The sequence below is a fragment of the Tubulanus polymorphus genome, chromosome 1, assembly GCF_964204645.1.
Source record: "Tubulanus polymorphus chromosome 1, tnTubPoly1.2, whole genome shotgun sequence".
In the NCBI taxonomy this organism is placed as follows: Eukaryota; Metazoa; Nemertea; class Palaeonemertea; order Tubulaniformes; family Tubulanidae; genus Tubulanus; species Tubulanus polymorphus.
In genome coordinates this window covers 938,649-958,668 of record NC_134025.1, presented here as the reverse complement: position 1 = coordinate 958,668, position 20,020 = coordinate 938,649, and the positions used below count along the sequence as shown (strand labels likewise).

The 20,020-nt window shown below is 38.1% G+C and overlaps 4 protein-coding genes across 6 annotated transcripts; 1 reads left to right on the top strand and 3 right to left on the bottom strand.

The window, feature by feature from the left end:
* Positions 1–1,313: 1,313 nt before the first annotated feature.
* LOC141915287 (uncharacterized) lies at positions 1,314–3,411 on the bottom strand (the record flags this gene model as incomplete). The annotated part of the gene is made up of 4 exons (XM_074806771.1): positions 3,306–3,411; positions 2,212–2,707; positions 1,855–2,025; positions 1,314–1,484 (listed from the first exon to the last, which is right to left on the bottom strand). Coding segments are annotated over exons 1-4 (843 nt in total), but the record flags the coding sequence as incomplete, so codon positions are not given.
* Positions 3,412–4,501: 1,090 nt separating this feature from the next.
* On the top strand, positions 4,502–7,848 carry LOC141915286 (uncharacterized). Its single transcript, XM_074806770.1, has 9 exons — positions 4,502–4,639; positions 4,765–5,026; positions 5,534–5,598; positions 5,681–5,873; positions 6,391–6,528; positions 6,860–7,024; positions 7,297–7,560; positions 7,649–7,678; positions 7,757–7,848. Exons 1-9 carry the CDS (start codon positions 4,502–4,504, stop codon positions 7,831–7,833), a joined length of 1,332 nt encoding a protein of 443 aa, XP_074662871.1. The 3' UTR covers positions 7,834–7,848.
* A 446-nt stretch (positions 7,849–8,294) lies between these two features.
* Positions 8,295–15,397, bottom strand: LOC141904570 (uncharacterized). Its single transcript, XM_074793183.1, has 17 exons — positions 15,255–15,397; positions 14,438–14,918; positions 13,909–14,087; positions 12,997–13,058; positions 12,757–12,923; positions 12,578–12,675; positions 12,277–12,386; positions 11,819–11,921; positions 11,457–11,543; positions 11,112–11,202; positions 10,496–10,657; positions 10,246–10,415; positions 9,613–9,722; positions 9,279–9,420; positions 9,118–9,201; positions 8,687–8,796; positions 8,295–8,608 (listed from the first exon to the last, which is right to left on the bottom strand). The coding sequence occupies exons 2-17, from the start codon at positions 14,880–14,882 to the stop codon at positions 8,563–8,565; spliced, it is 2,166 nt and encodes a 721-aa protein (XP_074649284.1). The 5' UTR covers positions 14,883–14,918; positions 15,255–15,397; the 3' UTR covers positions 8,295–8,562.
* Positions 15,398–17,320: 1,923 nt separating this feature from the next.
* On the bottom strand, positions 17,321–19,345 carry LOC141915198 (uncharacterized). Of its 3 annotated transcripts, none has more exons than XR_012620925.1 (7): positions 18,985–19,345; positions 18,762–18,886; positions 18,555–18,674; positions 18,261–18,485; positions 18,068–18,183; positions 17,862–17,981; positions 17,321–17,788 (listed from the first exon to the last, which is right to left on the bottom strand). XR_012620925.1 is itself a non-coding variant. In XM_074806643.1 (7 exons), the coding sequence occupies exons 2-4, from the start codon at positions 18,768–18,770 to the stop codon at positions 18,277–18,279; spliced, it is 303 nt and encodes a 100-aa protein (XP_074662744.1). In that variant the 5' UTR covers positions 18,771–18,886; positions 18,985–19,345; the 3' UTR covers positions 17,321–17,788; positions 17,862–17,981; positions 18,068–18,183; positions 18,261–18,276. The 3 variants fall into 3 exon arrangements, 2 of the variants coding, with proteins under 2 accessions (XP_074662744.1, XP_074662746.1); XM_074806643.1 differs by having other exon boundaries at positions 18,590–18,674; XM_074806645.1 differs by having other exon boundaries at positions 18,068–18,179; positions 18,590–18,674.
* Between the last annotated feature and the right edge of the window lie 675 nt (positions 19,346–20,020).

The window sequence follows — 20,020 nt, the reverse complement described above, 5'->3', positions numbered from 1 at the left end:
AAGAGTTTTGTGTTTCATTGATAGCCTAGAACTAGCTGACTCACAGAAGTGATAAATAGTCCTCGATAGACTCATAGACGACATGGAGAAAATACTATTAGATTAAAACCCAATATAGGTAAGTTTTGAAATATCGTTCCGTCTGATTTCACTTTTTGATTGATAGATTTTGCTTTTAACCTTTTACATTTGTATATGATAGTGGATTTTAATGAAATACTGTCATGGTATCGCGATATGAGTTAACTTTCATATCAAATTTGTGCAGAATTAGTGCATAAACAAAATGATGTAAGTAATTCTCAGAGTAGATATCGGTGATGTATCATTATCAGGACTAGTTTGAAGCAATAGGCAGATAATAAAATGAAAGCAGTCCTTAGAAAAGAAAGAAAATAAGAACGAGTTTTATCAATTTTTCGATTGAAGGATTTTATCGAGTACTTAGTTTTGACCTGCAACAAATCTTATTGAAAATATCGGTCGTCTCTGGCCAAATCGTCTCGATCGCGGCTATAGTTATCAAGTTTGTAAACCAAAATAGTTCTTGGGGAAGAAAAAGCCCATTTCATTTTTGTTACAAAATAAAGACAATAATTCGCTTCAATTGGTTGATATTGTTATTTTTTGCTTGGTTGTGAATTTTCTAACAGAAATGTTTATCGAGAAATAGAATGTAGTTTGTATTAGATTGATTCAGTGAGACTCGGTCCATCAGTAATCAAAAGTCCACATTTACAAATAACTCGACTAAATATAGCCATCTCCTGTATATAATACCCCCAGTTTCCAGGTCTTCGTCACAACGGACGATTATATCTGACGTGTCTTTGAATCCGTGTCTTTTAGATTTCGATAATAATAATGACGAAGTATCATTAGAATTGCTATTGTTCGCTTCTCAATAGTAAATATCGGCCTTCATATATCCAGCACGTTATATTCACCGCACTACCAAGACTTTACCGTTGTGTTATCTTTATTTATTTGCATTTCAATAAACTCTCATGAATATATACATATAAATTTCGATCACACAAAAAAAAATCAATAGGTCATAATAGGTCATTGTAACATCATAAATTCAACACTAAAATTCCAAGAACATGTTTATGACACATCAATATGTCACCATACAGAAAGTTAGTGACGTTTCCTCAGATAGTATCGCGTTTGGCCACCAGGAGGATTCTGAAATATGAAATAAAGAGGAAACATTCAATTTCAACCCGTTGAAGAAATGGGCTTGAAAACAATTCTCTGATTTAACAACGTACGTTCACTGCATCTATTTTCCTCTTGCGGCTCCTGACAGGAGTCGGATGTGAAGATGGTTCGGATGGTTCGTCTCTAGGTTTGTCTCGGCTCGGGTCTCTATAGGATCTGTTCTCTGATCGCTTACAGTCTGATGGGTTCAGCCTGTTGAAAACTGTTTCCATATCAGCTGAAAATATCCTACGCTTCCTCAATTCGGCTTCGTAATTCTGAAATGTATATTGGCCTTTTTTACTCACAGTTTTTGACTTTTTTACTAACAGTTCAAATCAGTTAATTTCCAAATATAAAACATAATTCTATAGCCAAAGCCCCTAGTTCAGAACTCAGTCATGCTTAACTAATTTAAACTCCTTAACCGATTAAGATGAGCCGAATTAATTAAAAACGAACTCATTCTTTGAGCGAAACCTTTTTGTGAAACTAGACTCAGGGTGGAAGAAGTTTAATTCTTAAATCTATTTAATTTCATCACTAGTTCATTTTATCCTTATTCGATTTTAGAATGAAACCGTTTTATGAAACTGATATTAGAACTGTTGAATAGTACGACGTACGGTACCGACATTGTTTACTGACCTTGAGAATTTGTTTGTTAAAGTGACTACAACAAACAGCGATTAAAGCATCAATGACGTCACGTTTATCAGATATCCGCAGATGAAATCCGTTTGTTCGAGCAGAAATTTCATCGAAGAATTGTTTCGTCCTGGATTCAGCCGAGCAATTTATACCACATATTCTAACATCCTGCAACAAGAGGTTTTGATTTTCGATAATGAAATTCGTTTTCTAAATTTGTCGATAATTGGTTTTTTCATTATTTCATTCCACAGATATTGATTTGTTTATAAGTGAGAAGGGGAATCGACGGAGTTAATTTCATCGAAATACGTGAATTTCACGCGAACATGTTTATATAGAATTTCTACTCACCATTGAAGATAAAGTTCGTACTTCTTTCCTCCAATCGATCACTTTTGGCTTCGGCGAAATCGCACATTTCTTGAAGAACGGTTTTTCATGAGGTGCCGAATCTGCTAATATTATCATCAAGCGATTCGAACCCGGGACCCACGATAGTCTGGTTGTCTCTTTCAGAACCAACTCGTAGCATTCCTCGACATCAAAGCCGCAAGTTCCACTTATACCAGTCACAAAACTACGCAATTTCTTGATATCATCCGTGAAATCCTGAATTTTAGTGACGTAACAGTTTTCACAATCTTGATCCGCGTAATCTCCGTGCGCGATGATAGCCACTCTAAGGTTGCTGCTAATCCGGAATAAACTGGATAAAATGTTACTGATATTTTCACGGATCATTTCAATATATGGATACATTGATCCGGTGGTATCCATAGAAATTACAATTTCCGCAACCTGCCGAGTTTCTTTCGAAGCCATTTTAGAAAATGTGAGATTTTTATAACTGAAAAAATAAAAAGATGATTTTGCACATTGATACAAGAAACATAATAGGATACGAATTTTGAGTCGCTGATATTTTGAGGGGTGCATGCCGCAGTTCGAATATATAAACACCGAATTAGGCCTACAAGAAATATAGATATAATCTAGCTACTGAATTCAGGATTGTATAATTTGTTACTTGAAGAAGGAAATAAAGGTAACACTTTGTCACATAAATCGCGTTTATCTTACCGCTCGTTCAAGCATCTGTTACTGCTACAGGTCGCATTATAAAAATACCGAATGGTTTACGTATTTAAATACGTCAGTAGGAATTCTCAATTTCGAATTGTGGTGACTGGATTCATGGTATCGGTTTCAATACGTGGTCATTACACGTGGTTGGTAAACTCTCTACCCGGTTTATACCCAGTAATGTTCAGAGCGTATCCCGAGTACAGGGTATAGCCGCACCACCTGTTTAGTAGAATTGATCCTGGGATTTCCTTACTTTCTATTCATGGTTCTTAAAAATAGTATAAATATTTAAATATAAATGGCTACTAATATAACTAACATGTTTTGTTGTTTATATAATTGTTGAATAATTAGCTAACCACATTTCAGCGTTTTATCAGGGCCATTGCGATCTTGAATGTTTGATAAATTTGCTCAATGAGTCGACATTCTTGTTCACTCTTGAACCGCTGCCAACAAACGTCACTGAATAAACCTCAATGATTAATCACTTGAAAAGTGGTTGACAATCAAATATTACTTTCCGAGGCGCTTATTATATAAAATGTCCTTGTAGAGGTCAACCTTTTGATGACGGAGTAGTTTTTGGTCCTGGATGAGATTTAATATGATTATATTTAGATAATGTCTAAGATCTCTATAGGCCTATATGTTACGATTTTACTTAAATGAAAATTTGGAACAAATCTTCGAGGCAACAATAATTTCCGTTAGTTGATTATGATGGTTGAATTTCTACCAAAAATGTCGGAAAATTTGGTTATATTTCTATTGCTACTTTTGTTCACAGTAGGTCGAGCCATTTCTGACAAGGAAGGCTTTCCAAGCAAGCAAGTGTTCTTAGAGAAACGGGCGTAAGTTCAGGGTCTATTTAGGATGTTAGTTTTATTCGTGAAATATTAGTGAGCTTTCCTGATTGATCGTTGATAATATTGGTCTTTGATGATATTTCCCTTCAGAGCGCTTGATTTCCTTGCCTCGAATAAGAACGGTCTCTTGCCGCGAGTTCGTCGAGGCGCAATTGATAAAAGTTCGACGAATCGAGAACTCGGGCCTAATGAGGTATTCTATCGACCGTGGAATTGGATACGGGGACCTGCGGGAGTTGGATGGTTTGATAATTACAAGTTTAAAGAACTTCGTGAAATTCGAAGATATCCAGGTGAACAATTATTCATATATCGAGGTTTCATGATCAAAATTGTTTTGTCTATAAGCCTAGTAATATACTTTCTGATAATCTGACATTGATCGTTTCTTTCATCAAATCAAATGATATGAAACATTTCATATCATTTATATTGTAACATAGGCTAATTTCTATTTCAACCTGACTTGAGAGCATTCCGGGTGGCCTAGCTCGCTAATTTTTGGTAGTACATGGTCGACTGCCTGTCCTTTCTGGTCCTAATAAGACTTTTATCAGGTGTGTACTACTAAAACTGACTGAGCTAGGCCACCAGGAATGCTCTCAAGTCAGGTTGAAATAGACATTACATGTTTATCAAACGCAGGAGCATGGTACAAGAAACCCGACAATTTTAGATTTTCCTACATGCCAAATAATGGAGAATTCCAGAATAAAATCATAAACGCGGGGGCCGGTAAAGGCGAGTGGATATACATGTATTTATGGGAAGTGAAAATGCAACCACAAATTGCCGATGAATATAATCATGATAGCGACTTCTTCGTAAGCAACTGAGTCAAAATAATGTCGATGAAAATTGATTGTGACTTATTTAGAAATATTAGTCATTCGCAAGTTTCATCTGAACTGCGGGGTCGTATTGTTTGTTCATTTCTTTTTTTTTCTAGTCTATCTATTGGCGATATGCCCAATGTGTGAGAAACGTGCAGCCGTACAGAAATTGTCCTGATCCGTGTAATGAAGACGGAATCTGCCAGAATGAACCGAACACTGTCCCCGGGATGTGTCGATCTGTTTATGATCCCAGTATCAAAGTTGATATGAATAAAGAGGCAAAAGCTACATTTGAGAATATTTTCCAGAACCGATATGAGTGTATCTGCGTAGATGGTTTCGCTTGGGATATAAATCAGACGAAATGCATTGACGGTAAATTATAGCCCCGGCAGTTTCACAATCTGGGTTAAAGCGTCAATGTATTAGATCGTGTTGAGCGTGGATACAAACACTTTTAGCACTGGGTGAAGGTTAAACTTGAATCTCTAACTGAGAATTGTAAAACTGGACCCCAGTGGCTCTTCAGCAAGAACCTTAGTGTCTGATGTACCACTGTGGGTACACTAGGGTCGTAGAGCAACGCTATCACTGTGGAGACAGCCACACTGCAGGACTGTGTAAATGTGGCTCAAGAACATTTACCTGGTTTCGTACGTGGCTCTATGACTTCAATTTCAGTTTTTGTGATTTTGCATCAACCGAATGATAACAAATAGACCCCTAATTAGAGAATCTTAATTTTTTTCAACAACTACACTAGAAACTGGCTCTAGGAATTTTCACTAACTGAAGATTTGCGGTCTTTCCAAAAAACAAACCTCAAAAGGCTGGCAATAACTTACCGGTACTTGAAATCTAATATAAACTATTTTTCAACAGTTCGTGACGACTGCAAGATGAGGATCTCAGGTGAAAATCCGTGCAGAAATGGAGGGACCTGTCAGGTAGGAAATATTCTATCCCTCTTATATAGAAATTATAAATTAAAGTACTGTAACTATTTATATTTGTATTGTTTTATTCCAGAACGTTGATAATTCGGAACGATACAAATGTAAATGTCCTCCGGCTTATGAAGGACATTCTTGTCAGTTACCACGAGACGCATGTCGCGGTCATACCGTATGCGGTCGATTCAACTGTAAAAGAGACCCATCGAATTGGTTACTGGGTTACACTTGTCTTTGTAAAGAGAAAAAAGGTTTCGAAAGATATGCAGGTAAATAATTGTGATGTTTATGAGATCCTGTATAAACAGTTAAAACAATTATTCTAGTTATAAACGAGCTTGTGAACTTTTTGTTTATGAAATCCATGAAATTTATTATAATATTGTTTCGAAATTGAATGATTCGAATTTCGCAAGAATTTAGACTCTCATCCGAAGGAACTCTTGTAATCAGAGAATGATAGAGCGTGTATAGTTAACGAGTGATTGACAACCAGTCACCACATCTAATTGGTCACCAGTCACCACACCTGATTGGTCACCAGTCACCACACCTGACTGGTCACTACGGCACAATGGTCATACCACTGACCAGAAAACTTTGAAACAACAGCTCAGTGGTCGTGTGGTTAGGACGTTTGACTGAATAACTGCAGGTCCCAAGTTCGAACCCTGGTCTACTTAATGATTTTTGTTTTGTTTATGCCAAGATACCTCTTCAGTTTCTTTTTTTTCGGAATAGATAATGCTTGATATGACATTAAATTACAATTTTATCTTTGTTTAGTTGAGAATCCATTTTGTTTGGATATAGATGAATGCAACACGACTAAACCATGCTTACGTGGATCTAAATGTGTGAATACAGACGGAAGTTATAACTGTGTTTGTAGGGATGGTTGGGCTGGAAAACACTGCGAAAATAGTAAGTCGGTTTTGTTGCGTAGATTAACTTAATCTCGACGGGCCAGTTGGTTAAGCCATTGACTTAATAGAGTCTGGTTACGCTAATCCACTGGTTCATCTAAATGAATAACCAATATCATCAGAAATTACCAGCGAATCAGGGGAATTAGCAGCTCTACAGATTTCTGGCTTCCTCCAGATTAAGCTGATATCAGCTTCTCCAAAACTAAACTGGTTGGGTTCTTCGCCTTTAAATAAATAATAATCAATTGTTTAAAATTCAACAGTTTTTCGAGAGTGAACTGGTTCCGGTAACGTATAGATATTTCATATAATTGTTTGATTTGAAGGGGCTGGTGGTAGACCGACGTGGAACTCGTGGGGTCCGTATGGCGCGTGTACGCAGACCTGTGGGACGGAAGGACGTGAAACAGCGTACAGAAAGTGTTCAATGGCGAATCAATGTTCCGGTATAAACCACAGAACGAGAAGATGTAGAGGAATTCCTGCTCATTGTAAGAATCTATCTAGAGTTCGAACATTCAGAACAATTTTCGAAATTTATAGGATATAAAATCCGTCACTAAGGGAATAATAGAATACGAAATATTTCATTGAGATGAATATCTTATTCAACGTTTCATATTCCTGAAGCTAAGAGGAAATAGTCAAAACGTTGAATAAACTATAATTAGCTCAAGGAAACAGTTCAGATTCTATATTCTATCCTTATAGTGAGGAATTTTATATCATCGTTCACAACACGCGATTCATGTTATATTTGAAGGTCCAGAAGAAGAGATATTCAATGAAAATGTTTTGAACCAAGGACAAAGTAATCATCGCCAGTCTAGCAGGGGTGATGGTGGAAACTGGGGCGGTGGAGGTGATGGTGGATGGGGTGGAAATAAAGGTGGATGGGATGGAGAGAATAATCCTGGTGGAAATGGTGACGAATGGAACAATGATTTGGACGTCAGTGTAAATACATGGGACGAAGAATCTCCGATAGATGACGTTGATGATGATTGGGATGATCCCAGTTTCAACTGTAAGTTTATATCAATGTAAATATTGTTTTTTTTTATTTTATTTTAAAGGTTCTGATGAATAATTCGATCTTCGTTTATTCGTTTTAGATAAACCCGGAAATCCACATGAAAAATCAGGTGCCGTAACCGTCATGTGATATTTGTCGTGAAGAATTTTGTGTTTTTCATGACATTTGATTTGGTTTCTAATTGTAGGTTGTGCAGAGAAGCATCAAATATCTCAAATCACTCCATTCTGTTTAGCAATATATATTATGATAACTATAGTTTAAACTAATAAATTACACGGTGATTCTCCTAGGCTTGTTGTTTATTATCTAACTCACTGTTTTGGTGGAGACCCCAGAACTCTATCCCGGGATACGGTGTTCTGGTACACCACTGAATAACCCATCCGGGTGTTCTGGTACACCACTGAATAACCCACCCATTCATTGCTCGCCAATAACGACTTCCCGATAGATGGCGAATATGGAATGTGGCTCATTGAAATCGATGAAAAACTGTCGTGAATTTCAGATATCTAATAGTCCAGCATAATTCCAATAGATGGCGCACATATCCTAATAAGGCCCACCCGACCAGTCAGGACAATCTTCTGCGATAGTGTCTCAACTCCTGTATTCATTGCTCTATCCCAACATACCCAACGGTTCACTCTGAAGTGCTAAACCGTCCACTAATGTGACATCTTTGGATGAATCGCCCAGAAATTAAAAATAAGTAAAAACCATTTCAATGAAATTCATTTTAATATCACAATTAACTTCAATTACAGTGAACACAAACTGTGGACAGAAATCAACATTGAATGTGAATCAAAGAGCAAGATCAGTTTTTATTCGTTTCATTAATACAATAAATCGATACATTATTATCATTTTTCGTTACTGTTTTAAAACTGTTTTCAATAAAATTCAAGTATCTCAAAGAATCATGTTTCATGTACGGGGGAGAGCTAGTCAATTCTCTCACAACGATCTAGGGATTAATCATCTCTTTCACAATGCTGCTATATACTGATTAGCATCTAACGGCTGTAAATACCTGTCAACAGAAAACAACATATTCTAGTTGTAATTGATGATCAACAGTTATATAACCACGCTAGATAATTAGACTTACTTAGGATTGTATTGTTCAACTCTTCCACGGAGAATGTTCGGACCGAGGTAACTACTCAACTGATTCAAACATTGACTGGCTGAACTAGACGTTAAAGCATTATCGCATGACTACAATAGAAATACAACCGTTAATCATCTGCATCAGATTTCAATTAGAAAACCTCAAGCCTAACTGAGATTTTTTACTAAATGCAACAAAAACGAAATCATTTTCTGATTTTGTCTGATCTTTCTAATCCTTGTCTCGGGCTAATTTTGCAAGTGGTCGAATTTTAGGAGAGGTTTACTGTATAGGGATTGTGAATACATTCAGGGCTTGCGCACACCAGGGATACACCTCCCTGCACACCTGCACATCCTCCAGGGAGACACCTCCCTGCACACCCCCCCCCCAGGGATACACCTCCCTGCACACCTGCACACACTTACCAAACTGTAAAATATCGCATCAAAAAATGCTTCCAGATTTGGTTTGAAGAAACGTTTTCCAATTCCTTTAGCAACAGTTGGCAACTAGAAATAAACACAATTAATGCTTACACAGTTGATTATAAATGAATTTGAATGTTGAATAGTTTGAACACACTCACTGATTTACAAATCGTTTCAAGGAAATTGACGTGATTGGCGTAATTGTGAATATTAGCAGCCTTCGCCACCAGAGGGAGTAATAGTGCGACCTTCTGAGTTTCAGATTGAATCTGACTCAATTCAGCGACTAAATTTACACATCTACAAAAACAAAAAATTTTCAAATTCTGAACAAATTAGTTCCACACAAACCTACAGTAGACTCCGCTCTGCTTATGATTGATCTTAGAAAATTGAATTTGGATATTATCTTCAAGTTAAATGGTTATCACTAACGGTTGACTGAAGCAGAGTCTGCTGTATAACTAATAATGATAGATAGATAATAGATACCCATCAGCTAACTCCCACGGTTGAGCTGGACGACGGAACTGATGATCCATACAACCACCTCCTCGCTTTCCTCGACCCATTTTCGGTGCCAATGAACCACACGAATACATCTATAAATACAGATAGACTGATCTACTGTAGACTGTGTGGTTATCACTGATCTACAGTAGACTGTGTGTGCTTATCTCTCATCTACAGTAGACTGTGTGGTTATCACTGATCTACAGTAGACTGTGTGTGCTTATCTCTCATCTACAGTAGACTGTGTGGTTATCACTGATCTACTGTAGACTGTGTGTGCTTGTCTCTCATCTACAGTAGACTGTGTGGTTATCACTGATCTACTGTAGACTGTGTGTGCTTGTCTCTCATCTACAGTAGACTGTGTGGTTATCACTGATCTACTGTAGACTCAGCACTTATCACTGACCTACAGTAGATTCAGCACTTATCACTGATCTACAGTAGACTACCTGCTTGTCTCTCATCTACAATAGACTGCCTGCACTACACTTGCCTCTGATCTTGTGGAATTATCAAAGGCAGTAAGCGAATACTGGTGCAGTTGATTTGGTTCTCATTGCAAGCATTTCCGTAAGATGATTTGATTTGATATAAGAATCTATGACTTACGGGCATATTAGAATGTAAATCCATATCATTATCACGCGCTTTCTTCACAACACCATAAACAGCAGGTCCTTTCTCTAAACTAGAATATTTCTCCGAATCGGGAGCTTGTTTCTCAATACCTTCTAATCCTTCTTTAACCTTAGCGATTACAACAGTGATTGCTTCGTGACCTGTAACACACATCAGTGTCTAGATCTAATTACAGGGTTCATTCAGAATTGATAGAGGAGAGATGAGAGAGAGAAATTACCGTAAGCCTTGCATACATTCGTCAGTGCTACTGCTGCCCCCTGGCGGACAGACGGAATATTATCTTGTAGATTCTCGAAGAATAGCGGGTATAAACTGGACATCATATGTTTAGACTCGGCAGGGAAACAAAGTATAAAATTACCACACGCGACGCAAGATGCTGAAATTATAATCAATTACAGTAAATAAACAACGATAATTCATCGCAGTAAAAACTCTTCAGTGTCGTAAGTACTGAAAATTGTGTTCATTTTCAGCTATACACTAAATACACAATTATAAGAACTAAGGCAGGGTCCGATCTAAGCACTTGTCTGATTGCCCGGTCCAAGTATATTCTCATCAGGGCAAGTAGGTTATCATAATCACTTGTCCTCCGGGCTAGTGCAATTTCATGTCACAAAGCTTTTTTCCCAGTCGATACAACAGATGATAGTGCCACCAATCGGACTGCCCGTGTAGGGCAAGTAGCTTTTGGAGGGGGCAAGCAAAATATCATTTCCTTCCTTTCTCCATTAAGGGCCTGAAGGGGCGAATTTAGGAGGTACCCAATACAGGCTGCTTCAGGTGAGAAATTCCCTTCCTTTTCTTCTAAACCACAATCTATTACTTACCATCCCTGACAGGCCAGCTGTCATCTTTAAAACACACAAGTAAAGCATCCAGTAGTCGAGAAACGTACGGTTTTACAGCATCATGACTGATCTATAAATAATAACAATATCCTCGTTTAATATCATCATCTTCAACTGGTGGTAAGGGATTATTCATTTATTATGTACGCATGAAATTTGAATTTTTCAACCCCCCTCCCCCTCTGAACGCAAAATCGGCCATTTTTTCATATAAGTACATTAAGCATTACAGTACACAACTGCACTGACCCCTCCCCCTCCCCTAATGCGTACGTAATAAGTGAATGATCCCTTAGTTAAAAACAGAGAGAGTGTTTCTCATACCTTTGTTCCTAACTCAGCGATACAAGCACAAGCAGCTTCTCTTACCGCATGATTATCAGCTTCAGTTTGACTGATATAAAAATCCACCTGAAAATACACACAATTCAAACTACTCAAATGTGAAATAGAATTGAAAATAAAACCTGCGATTATGAAGAAATACTAAGAGAGCAGAGACGTTTCGGCCATTTTCTTAAAGAGTAGTGAAATTACGCCTCAATTCTATGAGCCATTTTCAGCACTAATAAAGTCGGAATGTCACTACTCTCTAGGTACCGGTAGTTGGTTGTATTGTGGGTTATTTCTTTATTTTAAACAGACAGGTAGATAGAAACCAGAATGTCTTAATTGACTGAACTTACCACATGTTTGATATGTGTTTCTACTAGTTGTTTACCAGCTCCGGCGGTGCACTGACGCCATGTCTCCTGCGAGTACAACCTCACACCTTCAGCAACGTAATATCTACATCAAAATATAACAACAATATCATCCCTCTGCTTTAACCCTTTCCGTGCTGACTAATCAATTCCGTGCTGACTAATCAAAAATTTTTAAAAATTCCACCCTAGTGTGTTGAATAAAGGGAATACCACTATAGTGCGTCTACACCAAGGTGCATTGTATCGTTAGTTACTAATATTTCACTATGTTTGACAGGTGCTACCATTTTACAAGAGAGATAATTACTAATTATTAACTACATCAATACACCACTGCGGTGTACTAGCAAAATCCATCACTGATTCGTACAACGCACTGCGGTGAAGACGCACTGAAAGGGTTAACTGATCTGTTATTAGTGGAATGGTAAATTTACCTATTGAGACACATTCGCGGAATAAGTAAAGCATAAAACTTCTCTTTAGCTGCTTCATCGGGCATACTGTGTAAAAACTTCCTCGTAGCTACAGATGCTGCAAGTCTCACCTATTCATTAAAATCAATCATAAATTATAAAATATTAAACAGCAAATTTTTATGAAAGGGATAAAAATCGTAGCGTAATTTTGATAATACACCGTCGTATGAAAGACAAACTCAAGCTTAAACACAAATAACAATTTTCAGAAAAATTCTTTAAAAGTATCAAAAAAATTTTGGAAATAAAATAAACCTACCTGACTCCAATTATCGGCGAGACCGACGGCTAACATACGAGCGAATTGATCACCGTGGAATAAAACAGCGTTACCAGTCGTTAATACAGGTTTACCATCTGTAATTAACACAATTACAATAAAAAACTCAACTTGATAAAAACTGACAAATATCGGTGTGGAATTCCGGGAATGAATACCCTCAGTTTGAGCAGCGACATTTACAATAGCTCCGCACACTTGATATCCTGTCTCTCTTACAAATCGATTTGTATGTTCTAATGCTTGAAATATTAAATCAACTAGATCTTGATCTATAAAACTGTTAAATTGTTGTCCACATCCTTCAACTACTAACTGTAAACATCTGAAATATAGAACACAGTATAAAATAGCTATTGAAGATGGATATTAGATTGAGAGTGAAATCTGTCTCTTACTTCATCCATGTTTCCAGACACTTCCAACCAGCTGTATCATGAAATATCTGAGCTGCATCTTTCTATAAATAAATAACATAGCATCATTAAATACAATTCAGGAGCCAGTTCTACAGATCAGGAGCCAGTTCTACAGATCAGGAACCAGTTCCACAGATCAGGAACCAGTTCTACAGATCAGGAACCAGTTCTACAGATCAGGAGCCAGTTCCACAGATCAGGAGCCAGTTCCACAGATCAGGAACCAGTTCTACAGATCAGGAACCAGTTCTACAGATCAGGAACCAGTTCCACAGATCAGGAACCAGTTCCACAGATCAGGAACCAGTTCTACAGATCAGGAACCAGTTCTACAGATCAGGAGCCAGTTCCACAGATCAGGAGCCAGTTCTACAGATCAGGAACCAGTTCTACAGATCAGAAGCCAGTTCCACAGATCAGGAGCCAGTTCTACAGATCAGGAACCAGTTCTACAGATCAGGAACCAGTTCTACAGATCAGGAGCCAATTCCACAGATCAGGGGCCAGTTCCACAGATCAGGGGCCAGTTCCACAGATCAGGAACCAGTTCCACAGATCAGGAACCAGTTCTACAGATCAGGAACCAGTTCTACAGATCAGGAGCCAGTTCCACAGATCAGGAGCCAGTTCTACAGATCAGGAGCCAGTTCCACAGATCAGGAGCCATGTCTACAGATCAGGAACCAGTTCCACAGATCAGGAGCCAGTTCTACAGATCAGGAGCCAGTTCTACAGATCAGGAGCCAGTTCTACAGATCAGGAGCCAGTTCTACAGATCAGGAACCAGTTCTACAGATCAGGAGCCAGTTCTACACATCAGGAGCCAGTACTACAGTTCTGAACGTTCCACACTGAACCCAGTTCCAAAATGTTGTGTATTTTTATACTTACTGGAACCAAATCATTTTCTTCTGAATCGGATGCTAATTTTTCCACCAATTTGTCTGATATTTCTTGATCTTTTAAAGCTTGTCGTTCTAAATTATTCCTAACACCATTAAGGATAGTCGAACGATGTTTCACGTAAACGCTGGTTCCCAGTTTCATACACAGAGTCTTCAATGATTCTCCTACAATCAATAATAACTACTGAAAATTGCTCCTGTTCGGATTGAGACGTGAAAACTGCTCTGATCCCGTGAGTGGGTTAGATTGCTCTAGGTTTGAAGGTTGGAGTGAGATGCTCAAACCACTTCAGGTCAGTGCTCCAAGAGACTCCATGGACTCTCTGACTTGGAGCACCTTGACCTGAAGTGGTTTGAGGTTGGAGTGAGACACTCAAACCATTCTAAAATAGGTTTGAGTGCTCCAGGCGGGATTGCTCCAGGTTGGATTCCTTCAGGTTGGATTGCTCCAGGTTGGAGTGCTCCAGGTTGGATTGCTCCAGGTTGGATTGCTCCAGGTTGGATTGCTCACGTACCTGCTGTTAATCGAACTCGAGACTCATTGTGTTCTAATAATCTAATCGCGTGGTGTTGAAATTTCTCAATGAAGTCATCAGAACAACGACTGTTTAATATCAGTAGATTAGACGCTAATAAACAACCATGATATGACTCCCAGTTAGAGCAGGAGTCATTCCCCGTGGTCGAGCAGGAGTCATTCCCCGCGGCCGAGGCGGAGTCATTCCCCGAGGTCGTTGAGGGGTCAGAACGACCCGTGGAGAGAACAGTCAATAATACACGTTCAAACTCTCCAACGACAGTAGTTTCCCGATCGTCCACTGTTGCAGCTGCTGCTATTGTTGTGTTGTCATGGAGATATTTTTCTAACTGATTCACTCCACGGTCTCGTTCTATTTTTGCACTGCTACACAATAATTCGATGATTTTTCCAGCGGTTGAGCCGGACTCTGCTGCTGCCATTTCTTGACTTTTAACACAAATCGTCTTAAAACAGTTCTTAAAATAAAAGTGTAAAAATTACTAATTCGTCTTTCGTTGCAGTTTATTTTCAGCTTCTGCTGCTGTTGAAGTCGTGTGCTTTGCCTTTAATCCAGACTAAATAAGTCGAATCTAGGCCTATTACACTTTTCTACGGTCAGGCCACAGGGGCTCGTCACGATAGCTGGGGGTCCAAAATCAAAGATTTGACCCAGTATCCTAGGTACCACCTATAAAAAAAGAAAAAAGTTCTTTTTTTATAGGTGGTACCTAGGATACTGGGTCAAATCTTTGATTTTGGACCCCCAGCTATCGTAACGAGCCCCTGTGGGTCAGGCCACTAACGAACGTTACCTCAAAACCCGCGTTCTAACAATCAAGTCTACCCTCTGCGTCACCGATTGTCAAATACGCGTCAACGCGGTCATAGACGCAGTAAAATATCAAGATCAAGATCAAGATCGCTTTTTAGGGGAAATATAGTTTAATTGAATTGATTGTATTTTCGGTCCACCGGAAGTTCACATTTTAATACTTTGATATTGCGTCATAGTGAACCTTAGACTGGTTGCCGGTCTCTACCTTCAGCTATTCAGGGCCAAATCTGGTTTTCGTATCTAGTCGACAAGTGGTCGGAACTAATAACCGAATGCGCTTGATTTTCGAACTATAACTAGATACGAAAACCGAATTTGGTCCTGACTGCGAATGCAGGTGGCGCAGAATTGGACAGGCAACCAGTCCATAGACATTTTATTCCATATTCCGATAGATGGCGCTTGTGAAATGCGGTACATAACGAATATTTACAACGGTTAATTCTAGCTATTTGATAGTTTATCGAAATTCCAATAGGTGGCGATGATAGTTATATGTATAATTGTATCGTACAGTCCTATTTAACTTCATTTCAACATTAGGACCATTCCCAGTATAAGTGGTATCTACGTTCGAACCCAGAACACCTTTACATGTCCTTTTTGTCTGCATCAGGACCACTCTGAATAATTACTGGGACACCCCAGCTCATAGTCTACTTCAGCATCAGGCCCTATCAGAAACAGCTCGAGCAACTATCGATGGAGTTCGTACCTGACACAGTTATTTTTCAGCCTGACACAGTTATTTTTCAGTGTAGAACAAACTGTATTCAAGGAAACAATTGCGAAAAGACAAATAAATTATTCCATTAATGGCAGGGAATCAGTGTCCAAAATGCAGGTTGATAGCTGCATAAATAGTCAAATAAACTGAAAGTCTCTGAGACCTAGACAAGATCGGTCTGGATTACTCCAAGCCAAGAGAAAGGTGTCGATCTGTTGCCTGGACACCTGACATTCTATCTGAAAGGGGGTGGGAGGAGGGTTCAAGCTGTCTTTGAAGAGCGAGTACTTCAGATTATGTAGAAGGTCTAAAGTCTAAACGAGTGTCTGAAGGGTATGGGTAGGTACTGGAGTATCCTCAGCAGATAGGGTAGTGCCAAGCTGCGGCAGATTGATATATGCATAATTCATGAGTAATCAGACTGATAACTTTAATAAAAGAAAGTCTCTACATCAGTGAGAATGGTTTGAAGTCCTCATTTTACAATGGATCCTTAGTTAAATACAAATCTTATGGTTGAAAGTGAAATTGTCGTATTATCAAAATAAGGATCGATGTAAATTAGCCGGGGCATGCTGGAAATCTGATCGTAATAAACGGTTTTCGTCCTAAACACAATCGTATTAATGGGGTTCAACTGTCGTCTCGTTTCATTTAATTCACTTCCAGAGAAAAAAAGAATCCATGTACAATAGACTTGACTAACTCGAATCAATTAAGACAAGGTGATAATTGTCACCTGCAGATAAAAGAATTTCAATGCAATAGTTTAATGTCTTTATGTCCGAGTTGATGTAAGCTTGGAGAATCATTACTCCAAGATAAAAGTGACTGGACTTGAAATGATTCTAGTTAAGGGAGTCCACCGTACATTATATAAAGAAAAAAAAATAACACATACGATTTGTAGTGAACAACTGACCACTAATGATACTGATGTTAAAACAACTCGTGGTTAGTCGTTCAAATGGTATTCATAAACAATAGTTCAACAGATAATCAAACACCATAAAATCAATGTATTCATCAATATCATAATCAAACAAGTCAAGAGCAAACTGAGTATCTTGAGTTAAGAGTTTAACATCCTCAGAATGAGATGCAACACAAAAACAATCATTTTAAAGAAATATTTGTATTTACAAAAACAAACGCAAAGTCACAAGTACATAATCTCCACATATACAGTGCATTCATTCATAACTGTAACAAAACTCTAAACCAAAGTTTGACATCCTCAATTATCAAGAGAAGCCCTTTGAAATGTATGCATTTAAAACGCAAAGTCGCAGCAAATCAGTAATTAATAACCCACAATCAGATTCAACAACAAACCAGCCAATCAAACAATCAATTCATATTTATTTTTCAATAGACGTACAATGTGTATTTACATTTAACCTATGCTGAAGCTATCAGCCTTGGAGAAATTGGTCGGCATCTCTGGAACCACGATAACTCGCGGTAACAAACACTGAAAGTCCCGATTTCACAGAGAAATTGGTCGGCATCTCTGGAACTACGATAACTCGCGGTAACAAACACTGAAAGTCCCGATTTGACGGAGAAATTGGTCGGCATCTACGGAACTGCGCTAACTCGTGGTAACAATCACTGAAAGTCCCGAATTGACGGAGAACTTGGTCGGCATCTACGGAACTGCGCTAACTCGTGGTAACAATCACTGAAAGTTCCGATTTGACAGAGAAATTGGTCGGCATCTCTAATCTGATCTTTTCACGTCGTCTGATATTCTACAGCCAACCACAAGCTCAATACATGTGCTACAATGTGAAAACACAAAATATGAATAATGATATCATTTTTGAGACTTCTTCAAAGTAAATTTCAACCAACCTGCTTTTTAGTAGATTCAGACACATGACTCTTAGGTTTTTCATGAGGAAATTAATCCTCATCATCGGTATCGTTTCCATCTTGATATCTGGTATTGTGTGACGAATAACTCAATACTAACTACAACAACAATGTACTAAATAAACTGTGATTTTCTTTCATAAGACTCTTCATAAAAACAAAAATTCATCTAATTTCAATTTTACCTGATTTATAGTCAATTCAGATTTATGACTCGGACCTTGAGGAATTTGCTCAATTCTTCCTAAACTCTGATGTTTTCCTCTGGTTTTGAGCATCTCTTACAAAAACAGTCCACTGGCTACAACAAAAATACATAAAAGTAACCAGTTTCATTGAGACGACTGTTCCTGCAAAGAAATTCAAGTTCAATTTTACCTGATTAATAGTCAATTTAGACACACGACTTAGAAGAGAAATTGCTCAGAACTTCAGCAACTTTTCGTATCTTCTTGAACTTTCTGTTTGATGTGGAGATTCCGTATTTCGATTTCTGGGTACAAACACTGAAAGATGTCCCGAATTGACGGAGAAATTTGTCAGCATCTCTGATCTGATCTTTTCCTGTCATCTGATATTCTACGGCCAACCACAAGCTCAATACTACACAGACAAAATATTTATAATGATATCATTTTTGAGACTCTTCTTAAAAATAAATTTCAATTATACCTGCTTTATAGTCAATTCAGATTCATGACTCGGACCTTGAGGAATTTGCTCAACACTTCCTGAACTCTGATGTTTCCTTTCCTCTGATTTTGAGCATCTCTTACAACAACAGTCCACTGGCTACAACAAAAGTACATAAAATAAACATAACCATCTTCTTTAAGTCAACTGTTCCAGCAAAGAAGTTCATATCAAGTACAATTTTACCTGATTCATAGTCAATTCAGACTTGATCGTGACACTTAAACATTTCTCAACAACAACTGGAACAATCCTGGATGTTTCCTGTCAATCGTTTGGTATTTTGTACTTGATGACCAAATCAATACACGCTACAACAGGGAAATATGAAATACATGTAATACTAACTTACCGTCCTAGTTGAGAACATTCTTATCTACAAAGAAATTTATAGCAATTTATACTATACCTGATTAATAGTCTTTACTTAGTGAAAAGAACCTCAGGAACTTTCAGTATCATCTTGAACTCTCTGTTTGGGGAGTAGAGATTCCTCAGTAAAGTACCTCAGATTTCTGCTGACAACAGACACCAATCCAACACTTCTCTTTCTGGTACTTTCATCTTTCTCTTTCCTCTCGTTTTACAAATTGATATTTAATTATTTGACATTTTGATATTTTTACCATCATAAAATTGATATTATGTTTATCTTTACATAATCGTAACATTTGAGATTGTACAAGGAATGATACAAATAATACATTCCTCCCAGCTAAATTCTTTCCACACACAAAGATGGCATGCTGCATGCTGATCGATTTGCTAACTATGCGCATGGACCCGCGGGTGTGCCAGTGCTGTTTAGTGCAATTGATGCAAGTGCAAAGTGAGACGTCAAGTGCAGAGTGAGACGTCAAGTGCAAAGTGGGACGTCAAGTGCAAAGTGAGACATCAAGTGCAAATTGGGATATCAAGTGTAAATTGGGACGGCACGTGCAAATTGAGATGTCACTTGTTTTCACCAGTGTTTACCAGTGATCGACCATCTTTCTGAAGATGCTTAAAGCAATTTGAATTCTAACAGTTTTTTACACTGTCGGCTCACAGACTTAGAAACTGGTTTACCTCATCATCAGAGTTTAGACGCCGACAATTTTATCACTCCTTAAGTGGAGTAATATAATCAAGTCACTAACAATTCAGTTTATGTCACAATTTAATTGTCAATTCAAGAAGAGAAAGGTGGGAAGGCATTAAACCTCAATATCACCCCAGCCTTAAGTCACTTACAATTCAGTTTATGGCACAATTAACTTGACAATTCAAGAGGGGAAGGGAGGGATCACTAAATCTCAATTTCAACACTAAACTTTCATCATTATCATTGATTTAGCAGTAAATCACCAACAGTGTTTTGTAACACTAAACTTTCATCACCACCAATTGATTTAGCAGTAATTCACCCTCAGTGTTTTGTAACACTTAACTCTTATCACCACCAA

Bases quoted from the DNA above. Each gene is read 5' to 3' on its own strand.
- LOC141915286 (XM_074806770.1), top strand. From the start codon at position 4,502: ATGCCAAATAATGGAGAATTCCAGAATAAAATCATAAACGCGGGGGCC. The intron at 5,027-5,533 runs GTAAATTATAGC...ATTTTTCAACAG, and splicing joins TCAGACGAAATGCATTGACG to TTCGTGACGACTGCAAGATG. The intron at 7,025-7,296 runs GTAAGAATCTAT...TTATATTTGAAG, and splicing joins TAGAGGAATTCCTGCTCATT to GTCCAGAAGAAGAGATATTC.
- LOC141904570 (XM_074793183.1), bottom strand. From the start codon at position 14,882: ATGGCAGCAGCAGAGTCCGGCTCAACCGCTGGAAAAATCATCGAATTA. The intron at 8,797-9,117 runs GTAAGTGTGTGC...TTTCTATTGTAG, and splicing joins ATGCGATATTTTACAGTTTG to TCATGCGATAATGCTTTAAC. The intron at 8,609-8,686 runs GTAAGTCTAATT...TTCTGTTGACAG, and splicing joins GTTGAACAATACAATCCTAA to GTATTTACAGCCGTTAGATG.
- LOC141915198 (XM_074806643.1), bottom strand. The intron at 18,486-18,589 runs GTCCGAGTCATG...TTGTCTGTGTAG, and splicing joins TGTTGAGCAAATTCCTCAAG to TATTGAGCTTGTGGTTGGCC.